The sequence below is a fragment of the Rattus norvegicus genome, chromosome 3 (genome assembly GCF_021556685.1).
Source record: "Rattus norvegicus strain SHRSP/BbbUtx chromosome 3, alternate assembly SHRSP_T2T, whole genome shotgun sequence".
Lineage (NCBI taxonomy): Eukaryota > Metazoa > Chordata > Mammalia > Rodentia > Muridae > Rattus > Rattus norvegicus.
The window spans coordinates 76,582,838-76,595,616 of NC_141536.1; the positions used below are offsets into that span (position 1 = coordinate 76,582,838).

The following is a 12,779-nucleotide window of genomic DNA, read 5'->3' on the forward strand; positions in this document are numbered from 1 at the left end:
GGTCCAATAGAGTGGTTCTCAATCTGTGAGTTGAGATCCCTTTGGGGGCCACATACCAGCTATCCTATATAACCGATATTTATATTACCATTCATAACAGTAGAAAAATTACAGTCATGAAGTACAATAAAGTAATTTTATGGTTGGAGTCACCACGTCATGAGGAACTGGACTAAAGGGTCATAGCATTAGGAAGCTTGAGAGCCACTGGTCTAGTAGCTAGCATTTGACTTTTTTTTTTTTTTTTTTTTTTTTTTGGAGCTGGGGACTGAACCCAGGGCTTTGTGCTTGCTAGGCAAACACTCTACCACTGAGCTAAATCCACAACCCCAGCATTTGACTTTTGTGGCCAGAGATCAACTTGCCATTGGGGAACCCCTGCTTCCTTGATGGTACCCACCCTCTCTCTGGCAAGTCAGCCCTGTTAAGGCAAGGACTTTTGCTCACTGCTCTAGCTGCAGTACCCAAAAGAGAGCCTAGCAGTAATGGCATGCTTGCTCAGTGACCAGTGGCTATGGAGGGAGCATTTTGTTTGTGGACAGTTGTGTTTGTCTTACCTACTGGGCTTGGGACTTAGCAGCATTGTGAAGATTCTTTTGCACTCAGCAGGACTTGAAGGATGAATACAGGTGTGAGATGCCACTAAAGTATATATGTATTTAATTTTTTTTAATTAAAGGCAATATTTTTGAGACTGGGTATCACTATGTAGCTGTGGCTGACCTGAAACTCACTATAGAGACTAGGCTGGCTTCAAACTCACAGAAATATGCTTGCTTCCACCTCCGGAGCCATAGAATCAAAGGCATGCGCCACTACGCCTGGCTTCTACCTCTCAGCTGTTGGTATTATTTTCTGAGTGACTGGAGTCCTACTTAGGACTCCCCTTTATATCTATTGCTTGGGTTCCCCTACATTTCCCTCTAATAGCCTCTGATTTTATATTGAGGTTTTCAGTCTCCCTGGAGTTGATTAAAAGGGTTTCTGAGCTGTAATAGCTGTGCCTGCATTTCCAAGTAACACCCACGTGCTTGTCTCTGCCTCCTGACTTCTGGGATTAAAGATGTGTATCCCCATGTTCAGCCTCTACATTCTAATTTTTTTTTTTAAAAGATTTATTCATTTACTATATATAAGTACACTGTAGCTGTCTTCAGATACACCAGAAGAGGGCATCAGATCTCTTTACAGATGGTTGTGACCCACCATGTGGTTGCTGGGAATTGAACTCATGACCTCTGGAAGAGCAGTCGGGTTCTCTTAATTGCTGAGCCATCTCTCCAGCCCTACATTCTAATTTTAAAAATCAGATAATTTGACACTTTTCAGTATTTGGGTTAAAATCAAGTATAAAAATTAGGTAATTTTTTTGGGCATTATGGCATGGGTTTTATATGGATTATCTCATTAAAACTTTAAGATAACCATATTAGCTAACATTATTTCTGTTTTATAGATGGGAAAATTGATGCTTAGAGAAGTTAAATAATTGTTTTAATACAAGGTCTCACTGCGTAGCTCAGGCTGGCCTCTTTCCTTAAGAATTATTGCAATTCTACACATGAGCCACCCACCATCTCTGGCAAAGTTAAATAATTCAAATAAGATCATTCAGGCTCATTGTGATGGACGCCGCATTTGAATCCAGGTCTGTGTGGCTCTAGCCCCTGTCCTTCCCCATCAGGCTGTGATTTTGGGACACAGACCAGCTCAAAGTGGCTTTCCTGAGTGGAAGCGACTGTGACTGGTGCCTGGGTAGCAAGCACTCTGTGCATTATTCCTAACGTAATGACGTAATGCAATGATGACAAGAATGTCTCCTATCTGGGCACATCCCTGACTGGAAGTGTGGTTTTTTGGTAAGGGAGATGTTAAACAGTATTACAGATGACTTCAGAGATGGGAACGCCAGCAGTTTAATCTGGCTAAGACGCCAGAGGGAGCCTGTGGCTAACACTTTAAACCAGCGGTCTCCAGTGTGGTTCCCAGACCATCTACATCATCAGGGACATTTTTAGAAATATGAATCTTTGAGGCCTTGCCCTAGAACTCTTGAACTTGGGGGTGTGGCTGCTACCTGGGGTTTAAGAGGCCCCTCAGGTGATTCTAATGCCAGTCCAAGGGAGGGATGCTGCTTTCAATCTAGCCTTGGGTTGGAGCTTCCAAACCTTGTCAGAGGCTAACCATAGGTCATCTTATCTTGATGCTTCGTTAGACATCATCTTCTGAGTGTTGTGAAGAGAAAAAGGCTGAAAAGCACTTTCATTTGTTCTTAAATAAAAAATAAAAACCCACCTTATTGTTATCTTATTGATTTATTATTATTAGTAGTAGTAGCAGTAGCAGTAGCAGTAGCAGTAGCAGTAGTAGTAGTATGGATGTTTTGCCTGCATGTATTTCTGGGCACCACGTCTGAAAGGTCAAAATAGTTCATCAGATCTGGAATTGGAATTTTAGGTGGTTGTGAGTTTAGGTGGGAATTGAACCTAGGTCCCTTGGAGAGCAATCAGTGTTCTTTTTTTTTTTTGGTTCTTTTTTTCAGAGCTGGGGATCGAACCCAGGGCCCTGCGCTTCCTAGGCAAGCGCTCTACCACTGAGCTAAATTCCCAACCCCGCAATCAGTGTTCTTAACTGCTGAGCTGCCTCTCCAGGTTTTATTTTTTAAACAACTGGTAATAATAACAACATTGCCAGGTGGTGGTGATGCACGCCTTCAATCCCAGCACTTGGGAGGCAGGGCAGGTGGAGCTCTGTAAATTTGAGGCAAGCCTGGACCACAGAGTGAGTTCCAGGACAGCCAAAGCTACACACACAAAAACCCTGTCTTGAAAAACCATAATAATAATAGTAATAATAATAATAATAATAACAACAACAATAATAATACCAACATTTTCATAAAAGTAATTTACCTGTTTATTTATATACTCTTGTTTTATTTTTGGTTTGAGATAAGATGTTGTGTATTCTTTGAACTGTTGACCCTCCTGCCTTACCTTTTGAGCACTAGGACAGGAATGCACGACTATGTTTCATTTAATTATTATCTATCACTGTTATTATTATTTTGTGTTTCTTCAAGACAGCCCTAGCTATCTGGGAACTCACTCTGTAGACCAGGCTGGTCTTGAAGTCAGAGCTCTGTCTGCCCCTCCCTGTCTTCCACGTGCCGAACTTAAATGACCATTTATTATAGTTGTTCTCATTTTACAGAAATGGAATCAGGGCTCAGCAAAGTTAAGTGGTATCCTGTGGCCCTCTAGTCAACTGGCTCTGGTGGGTTGCGTATTCACCGTCTTTTTTGGTTTACTTGTTATTTTTAATTATGTGTGTGTTGGTGTGCCTGTATGCGCAAATGAGTGGCGTGCTCAAGGAGGCCAGAGAAGGGAGTAGAATCCCCTAGAGCTAGAGTCACCTACAATGGAGAGCTGCCTGACTGGGGTTCTCGGCAAGATCAGTAAGCATCGAGACCTGCGCTCCTGTAGGTTAGTTTCAATGCTGCTGCGTTTAACTGTATTACAAGTTTACTCTGTGCAGGGCATTATTTAAAGCACATTATAGACAATTATTATTGCTACCTTACAAATAAGGACAGTGAGGCTCAGAGAAATAACTTTCCTAAGAGCACAAGCTAATGAATCTCAAAGTCTGGTTCTGGCCACATGCTCTTGTTTTTCAGGGCTAGGGACTGAACTGGGCCTCACACATGCTAAACAAGTGCTTCACATGCCCAAGCCTCACGGACTGCTCTTAGGCATCAGGAAAACATCCTGGTTCGGAGGATGCTGAGATGGAGATGCTCTGCTGACTGTTCAGGGATCAAGGGTCTCACTTTCTCATTCCTGAAAGAATGATGAGGTGGAAGGTCTCTGACTAGGCTGCTGTTTTAGAGCTTGTTAGCTCCTTCCTGTGTTTCCAGCTCACACCTGCTGCCCGGCGGCCTGGCTAGAATGCTTGTGGTGCTCAAGGCAGGCACTCGTGGAGAAGCCATGTCATGCACAGGCTCTGGTTTACAGCTGCCCGTGGATTACATTCTTTTCCATGTGCATCATCATAGACTGGAGCCTCCTGCAGCCTGTCCCCAGGCCTCAGGGCCCTGAGAAAGTAAGCCGGTGGTGGACAAACAAAAAAATCAGTCTTACAGGCTTAGCCACCCACATCTATAATCTGGTCAGATGCCTGGACTGTTGTGGGGAAGCTGGCCATCTGACTTTCAGGACAAAGTGAGAAGAGCTTAGTGGTCCGGAGGCATTTTCTGGGTAGTTGTAGGCTTGCAGTACACACAGCAACTGGAGTCAGGAGTGAACAACACGGAGCAGCTGAGGTTGACAGAGAAGCCTGATACTCACAGCCCGGAGGGAGCCAAACTGCTTTAACTCAATTCCTCTTTCTTTTGCAGCCATCCTCCTGTCGATTCCCCAGGGGTCTCCTTCTGTTTGTGCGTGCATGCTCGTAACTCCCTAGTGCCATTGGTATTGCTGGTTAGGATGTGTCCACTCCTCACAAAGAGAGGCTGAGTTTCTGTTAAATAGCACATAAGCCTCTCACCGGAGAGGACTAGCACTTTTTGTATTGATTGTACATAGTATATATTTGTGCTGTGGCAGGAAGACATTTGGTTGCTTCTGACACTTGAGAGGTAGAGGTTGGAGGTCACGGTGGGCTACATAGTGAATTCCACACTAGCTTGGGCTACCTGAGACCCTACAAACAAGAATTCATTTATGTTCTTAAACTTTTATTCATTTACTTTTAGATTTATTATTAGTGTACATGAATATTTTGTTTGCATGTATATCTGTGTACTACATGCATGCCTGGTGCCCATGGAGAGCAGAGGGGCACTGGGGCCTCTGAAACTGGAGTTGTAGACAGCTGTGAGCTACCATGTGGGTGCTGGGAAACACTCTACAAGAAAAGTGTTCTTAACCACTGATCCATCCCTACAGCCCCTGATTTTAAATGTTTATTTTTAAATTTAAGTTTACTTTACCTTTTCTTCTTGCATTTTTATTTCTATTTTTAAATTAACTTATTTACTTTACATCTGGATCACAGTTTCCCTTCCCTCCTCCTCTCTTCCCAGCCCCTCCCCCATCCTCCTGTTCTCCCCTTCTCCTCTGATCATCTTATCTTTTTTGAGAAAGGACAGCCCTGGTTGTCCCGGAACTAGCTTTGTGGACCAGTCTGGCCTCGGACTTACAGAGATCCGCCTACCTCTGCCTCTGGCCTCCCGAGCTCTGGGACTAAAAGCATGATGACTTGCCATTGCTGGGCTTGTTTTTAAACTTTTAAAACAAAATTCTTGTTTGTGTGTGTCAAATGCCATACCAGGAATATCCATGAATCTATTTATTCATGTATTAATTCATCCAGCACACATGCATGGGACATCCAGTGCAGACTGTGCGGTGCATGTGTCCAGCACACATGCATGGGACATCTAGTGCAGACTGTGCAGTGCATGTGTCCAGCACACATGCATGGGACATCTAGTGCAGACTGTGCAGTGCATGTGTCCAGCACACATGCATGGGACATCCAGTGCAGACTGTGCAGTGTATGTGTCCAGCACACATGCATGGGACATCCAGTGCAGACTGTGCAGTGTATGTGTCCAGCACACATGCATGAGATATCTAGTGCAGACTGTGCAGTGCATGTGTCCAGCACACATGCGTGGGATATCTAGTGCAGACTGTGCAGTGCATGTGTCCAGCACACATGCATGGGATATCTAGTGCAGACTGTGCAGTGCATGTGTCCAGCACACAAGAGATCCAAAAGGGGACCATGGCTCCCTGGGAGTGACGCGTGTTTATAGGTTTGCTCTGTAGGTTCTGGGATCTGAACTCCAGTCCTCTTGCCTATGCAGCAAGCTCTTACCTGCTGAGTAATGTCCCTAGACCAGGGTTTGTGGTTTTAAAGAGTGTCCTATTAGTTATAATCTTGTAGTACTTACACAAATCAGATTGTTTAGAAGGACCTTGGAAATGGGCAAATGCAAATCTTTGGCTTAGTCTCATACATTTACCACATACTATCGAGAACGGGAAGGGAAGCGGGCTGGAGAGACAGCTCAGTGCTCAAGAGCACTGGCTGCTCTCCCAGAGGACCTGAGTTCAATTCCCAGCACCCACATCATGGCTTATAGTTCTACAGGATCTGGCACCCTCTTCTGCCTCTGTAGGCACTAGGCACATAAGTGGTACACAAAACATCCATACCCATAATTCTATAAAAATATAAACAAGCAAACTAACTAAGAGAATGGGAAGGGAAGACAGCAGCTATTCTGCAATGAAAGGATTCATGGGCTACATGACAAGTTCAAGTACTCAAGGGTACCCTTCAAAATTAAACCCTGTCCTGTGAGGGTGGGAATGCATTTTATTGTAACTATAGCCTCAGTGTTCAGAGTAGCTCTCTGCATGAAACTGGCACTCAAGAAATATTTGACGGGGCAGAGAGATGACACAGTGGTTATGAGCACTTGCTGCTCTTGGAGAAAAGCTGAGCTTGTTTCCCAGCATTCACAGCGGCTAGCAACTGCTTCTTACTGCAGTTCTGGAGGATCTAATGTCCTTTTCTTGCTTCCTGGTGGGTATGTGGTGCACATAAACTCACACAGGTACATACACACATACACACAAAAAAAGAAATCTTTTTTGTCTGGTTTTGTTTTGTTGGAGACAAGGTCTCTCACAGGGATTAAAGGCATATAACACTACACATGGCTAATAAGTAACCCTTTAAGAGAGAGAGAGGGGGAGGGGGAGGGGGAGAGGGAGTGGGAGAGGGAGAAGGAGAGGGATGAATATTTGATGAGGCCTGAAGACTGTCTCACACACCTGCTGCCAAGCCTGATGATCTGAGTCCAATCTCTGGGTCACACATGACAGGGAAGAAAGCCCCACCAGTGGTCTCTCCTTCAACTTCTACATGCATGCTATGGCATGCGTGAATGTCTCATATACTAAATAAATTAATAAACAAATTATAAAAAAGAAAGTTGCATGGCTCAGTGGTGGCCCACATCTTTAATCCCAGAGTTTGGGAGGCAGAGGCAGGCAGGTCTTTGTGAATCCAAACAAGTTCTGGGACAGGAAGGGGCTACACAGAGAAACCCTATCTCAAAAAACCAACTAACCAACCAGAGAGAGAGAGAGAGAGAGAGAGAGAGAGGCCAGTCACAAGTACTCCAGGCTGGCCTTGGTCTTACAATGATCCATTTGTCTCAGCTTCCAAGTGATGGGATTACAGGTATGTGCCATCATCAACTGGCAAGGTCCATTTAGGTGAAATGCCCAGATGCCCAGAGACAAAGCAGAGCAGGGCTCACCAAGCTCTGGGAACATGAGACATTGGAGAACAATGCCCAAACTGTTCAGGACTTCTTTTTTTTTTTTTTGGTTCTTTTTTTCAGAGCTGGGGACCGAACCCAGGGCCTTGCGCTTCCTAGGCAAGCGCTCTACCACTGAGCTAAATCCCCAACCCCCAGGACTTCTTTTGAAGGTAAGAATGTCCTAGAATGGACTGTAGTCATGAGTGCATAGCTCTGACAATATTCTAAAAGCCATGGAATTACACACTCCAGTGAGTAAAGCTGTGAACTTGTGAATTATATCTCTGCCCTTAAAAAACTATCAGAAGAGAAACATTTGATGAATAAGCAAATAGATGAATGAGAGGTGGTGGCTTAGAACCACGTCTAGTGGTGGGTGAGTGCTCCCCTCTCTCCATTTACCTGTATGTCCACTCACCCAGGAGGCATGCACAGTGTCAAGCAGGATGGTTTGAGCAGAATGATGCTCACTGACAGGGCCTCTGTGGCAATGGAGGCTGCTGTGGATCCTGCCTGCTCTCCTGGAGCACACACATTTAGATGAATGGCTTCTTTCCTTTTCTCGTTTCTTCTCTCCATCCCCCTCCAACTCTTTTTGAGACATGGTCTCACTACGTAAACAAGGTTGGCCTTGGCCTGGGCCCCATGATCTTCCTAACTTAGTCTCCACTTGAGTGCTAGGACTACAGGTGAGGTCACCAGGCCCAGATCCTTCTCCTAACCAGAATTCCCCAAGAGTCATATTTTTATTCTTAAGTCCTGATAGATGTTCAAAGGATAAATTCCACTCCCAATCTCTTGGACTGAATCTTTCCTAAAATGAGCCAATCCCAAAGGGAAACTAGCATGAAATTCTGATGTTAACTCTACTGGCTGCTTTAAATTAGAGATAATCTCCTGTGATCATCATCACCTTCTGTTTTCTCCTCCTCCTCCTCCTCCTCCTCTTCTTCCTCTTCCTCTTCCTCCTCCTCTTCCTCCTCCTCTTCCTCCTCCTCTTCCTCCTCCCCCCCTCCTCCTCTTTCTCCTCCTCTTCTTCCTCCTCTTCCTCTTCCTCCTCTTCTTCCTCCTCCTCCTTCTTTTCTTCCTCCTCCTCTTCCTCCTCCTCTTCCCCCTCCTCCTCTCTCTCCTCCTCTTTCTCCTCCTCTTCCTCTTCCTCCTCTTCCTCCTCCTCCTCCTCCTTTTCTTCCTCCTCCTCTTTGTCCTCCTCCTCCCTTTTGGTTCTTTCAATTAAGAATTCAAGCCAGGTCTGACAGTGTATGCCAGGAGGATACATAGAAAAAGACTGTCTCAAAAAACACAAAAACAGGGGGGCTGGAGAGATGGCTCAGCGGTTAAGAGCACTGACTGCTCTTCCAGAGGCCCTGAGTTCAATTCCCAGCAACTATAGGGTGGCTCACAACCGTCTACGAGGAGATCTAGTGCCCTCTTCTGGCCTGCAGGCATACGTTCAGACAGAACACTGTATACATAATAGATAAAACAAAACACAAACCCAAGCAAAATTCCAACCTCCCTTATTAATGAAAACACCAAGCCTGCATTAGAGCTGTCACTTGTTGATCCTGGAAAGGACAAGCATGCAGTACCCCATGGGGGTCAGGGAGCTATGACAGTTTTTGTTAACTCTGAACAGTATCAGCGAAGTTAGTTCATAAGCCTGGAATACAAGTGTCCTTTCCCTGGAGCAGATGCTGCCTCAGCTTAGGACCACCCTCCACCCTCCAAGTCTATGGAGAGAAGGAGCTGGGATCTTCGGGAGGAGCAAGGTGATTCTTGGTACAGCAGAGGCACTGGACCCTTAAGGAGCCGGCCCTCTGGGCAGACACTACTCTAGATGCCCCACACTGAGGGGTCAGTGAGGAAGCTGCCTGCCTTTCAAAGTCTCTTGACTCTGACCAGCTGGGCCACGCACACCTCTGCTGCTTACAAGTTATCAGTCAATTGCACAACACCTTTAACCTCTTTGCCTGACTCCAGTTTCCACTTCAGTAAGGCAGGGGCGTGGCCGGGAAGGTGGAAAGGTCCTCTCAGGAGCACTAACATAACTGAATAGTAAACGGAGTGGGGAAGTGGAACAATGAACACAGTGACTTCAAAATAACTTATTTTGGAAACTGGGAGCTTTTCAGAAAATAGATCTTTTGTTCTGCTTGAATGTGAAACCCCACCTCATATTTGTGTTAAATGATTAAAACTTAAGTGTAGTCCAACTACTATTTGGTTAAACTATGTGAGCGATGGTGAAACCAAACCCAGGACTTAGGGGCTCCTAACACTCGGCTAAGGCACAGGTCTGGGCTAGCTTCAGAGGCTTTCTTTTAGCACACGCAGGACTAACTGCTCTCCCCTTAGTTGGGATTTTACCCCTTCCATGCCTTTCCAGTCCCTACTCTCAGCCTTCCATGCTTGCTCCTCTTCCTTCAGAATATCTTCATGTGTGTGTGCATTTGTGTGTGTGCATTTGTGTGTGTGTGTGTGTGTGTGTGTGTGTGTGTTTCTGTGGTCCCATGTCTATCTTTAACTACTCTCAGACCCAGGGGCTCCCTGGGAAAACCACAAAGGATCATTGGTTTCCCTTGGAAACAAAGTGTTCTATCTGAGGAGAACTCACAACAGACCTGTCTGTCCCCTGAAGGCCGGTTTCTCTCCTAATGCCTTTTCTGAGACCTAGTGTCCTAGTTTCTCCAAGAAGCTCTGGCCCCCAGAGGGCAGGCGGCTTGGACTCAGACTTGGGGCATACATACCTGGCTGCTTTCTGAGTGAGCTCGAGCGGGAAGTCTGGGCATAATAACTGCAGCAGACAGTGGTACTCCCTCATGGTCAGCAGGTCTGCAGGGCAAGGGAAAGGGTTAGGACTGCAGCTCGGCCACTCCCACCCTGTGCTCATTTCATGGGTTCTGGGCCCCATCTTGTTAGAATGCTGCTCTGGTTTGGAGGCCAGTCTGTGTGCAGAGCGAGGTGTTGCTTTTCTCTTCTTTTTTTTTTTTTTTCTTTTCCTTTCTTTCGACACAGGGTCTTACTATGTAGCTCTGACTGGTGGAACTATGTACAATCAGGCTGGCCTCACACTCAGAGATATACCTGTCTGCCTCCTGAGTTTAAGGGCATTAAAATATTAAAGCCATGTACCACAGCTGGCCAAAGAGGTGAGATTTTAAGACTGGAATCTCTACCAAGCCACCCCTGGGTGAGGTACTGGTTAGAGTATTTTGACTAAAGGGGCTTCATTGGTCTGAGAACTAGCCAGGTGAAGAGAGGAAACAAGTAACACACCTACATCAGCCTTCTTACCATGGCTTTCCCTGATTCCTCAAAATGTGGGTGACAAGTCATGCCAAAGTTGGTTGAATCTCTGGAAGTCTCGGGCATGGCAATGTTTATCACTGAATGCCCCCAAACCATCTACGACATCAACAGGCAGCAAGGCAAGCTGCATGTGTGAGGGAGAGGAGAGCATAGCACAGAAACCCACAGACCTAACTTTTCTGCCACACAGGGATGCTTGCACGCAAATCTGGTCATCCTACTATTACAGGAAGCCAAGACAAAGGTCCAAGATACACAGTCGTGGCAAGTAAACAATCCCCCTCTACAGAAGGAGTGCTGTGGGAGCCAGGAGCCTGCAGTTAGCTTTGTGGTCCAGATTTGTCAGAGGCAGATCTCAGCGAGGAATCACACCATGCTTCCCAGTTGTTTGCTGCCTGCACTACAAAGAAAAGTTCTGGAGCAGCCTGACAGCCGCAGCCTCCAGGATCTCCCAAGGAGCAAAGGCTTTCCAGTGTGGAAGGAAGGCCATGCTCACGGTGAAACAAGAACCCAGCTGCAGTGGTGCTGAGTAGGAGGAGGGAGCCAGAGGAAATGGCTATGCTGGGCAACCATGAGGACAGCCATAGGCCCTTGGTTTCTTTGGAGCTAAGTTAGCCCAAACCACAGGAATCCAGACCTCCTGCCCCTGCTAGTTTGGTTGATACTTTTCTAAGACAAAAACCCCAAATCTCCAAGGGTCAGGCCTGGGCTCTGACCACTTTTTCATCAAAGTTCACCTCAAGGTGGGGGCACAGAGTTAAACTAATCACCGTGCCAAAGGCAGGGGCACCAGAAGACCAGACTCAGCGTCAATGTAAGTCAGGGGACCAAGAGGGCTTTTCAGCCTTGTACTTGGCTTCAAGGACCGTGCATGCACTCTCTTCTCATTTGACCCCAGACACAGTGTGGCAGGAGGTTACTTACACTGTAGGCATGGGAGTAAGAGCTGCTCAGTGTCACCGCTCAGAGTGAGGAGCAGCAGTGATATGGGAGAGAGGAAAGCCTGCTGTCTTCTTACTCCACAGTTCTAGGTATGGAGGACAGAGAGGACTGACTGTCTTTGAATCAAGAGCTTTTTATGCTACACGTTGACACTAGTATTGGGTGTGAGGCAAAACACTGCACAGGAATTAGTACACATTCTCCAAATCACCTAGGCAACCCCTGGGAAGATCAAAAGGGTAACAAGGTAGAAGAAACTAAGGGAGGAGAAGAACTAGTCTCTGGCTGCTGGTTTCCAGAGCTGAGCCCTGTTTAGTTTCTTTTCTTTTTGCTTTTTAAGGGCTGGGGGGGGGGGTGGAGGTGGTGGTGGTGGTGGTGGAGGTGGTGGTGGTGGTGGTGGTGGTGGTGGTGGTGGTGGTGGTGGTGGAGGTGGTGGTGGTGGTGGTGGTGGAGGTGGTGGTGGTGGTGGTGGTGGTGGTGGAGGTGGTGGAGGTGGTGGAGGTGGTGGAGGTGGTGGAGGTGGAGGTGGTGGAGGTGGTGGAGGTGGTGGTGGTGTCAAACTATCTGAAAGTGATTTACCACTGAGGTCTACCATACCCCAGCTCCTTGTTAGGTTCTCTGTAGTGTGTGTGTGTGTGTGTGTGTGTGTGTGTGTTCCTTAAATACTGTTCCTCAGGTTTGTCAATCTTTTCAAATTGTATTTTAATCACAGGTCCTCCTGCTTGTGAGGCCAGCACTCCAGCCTTATCTCCCCAGCTCCCGTTTTAGGTTCCTGTTGCTGTTCTAACTCACACATTTACATACATTTCCCTCCTAAGGGTGGGGAAAAATTCATACAAATTACTTTGTGTCTTTCTAATGTAACAAAAAGGCTCTTAAAGCCAGAAGACACCCTGCCCAACACTTCTGGGACTGACTCCAGTGCTGGGTGAGGAAAGCCGTCATAGAAAGAGACCCAGGAAAATAGAAGCAAACAACTTTCAAGTGTGAGAGAGCAATTCAAATTCTATTAGGGCAGTGGCCAGATAATATCAAGGCCAGAGGATTGCAAGGGAGAGCTATCGTGCACCTCTGGAGATGAGACTGCAAGTGGAGAGACTGGTTCCTAACCAGCCACTGCCCTGCTGCTGGCCGTCAAACCGGCTCTTTAATTCAGGTATGGAACCGCAGGCAAAGGCGTATC

At 46.4% G+C, this 12,779-nt stretch overlaps 1 protein-coding gene across 10 annotated transcripts in view; it reads right to left on the reverse strand.

Annotated features, from left to right (window-relative positions):
* Positions 1 to 12,779, reverse strand: part of Cstpp1 (centriolar satellite-associated tubulin polyglutamylase complex regulator 1) — a 164,301-nt gene that overhangs the window by 15,533 nt on the left and 135,989 nt on the right. For 7 of the 10 annotated variants that reach the window (XM_087650861.1, XM_087650860.1, NM_001429939.1 and 4 more), the window contains exon 4: positions 10,093 to 10,177. The exons of the other annotated variants lie outside the window; for them this stretch is intronic. In XM_087650861.1, the coding sequence (XP_087506987.1) occupies positions 10,093 to 10,177 (85 nt within the window). The remainder of the gene's footprint in view (positions 1 to 10,092; positions 10,178 to 12,779) is intronic. 10 annotated transcript variants of the gene reach the window in all.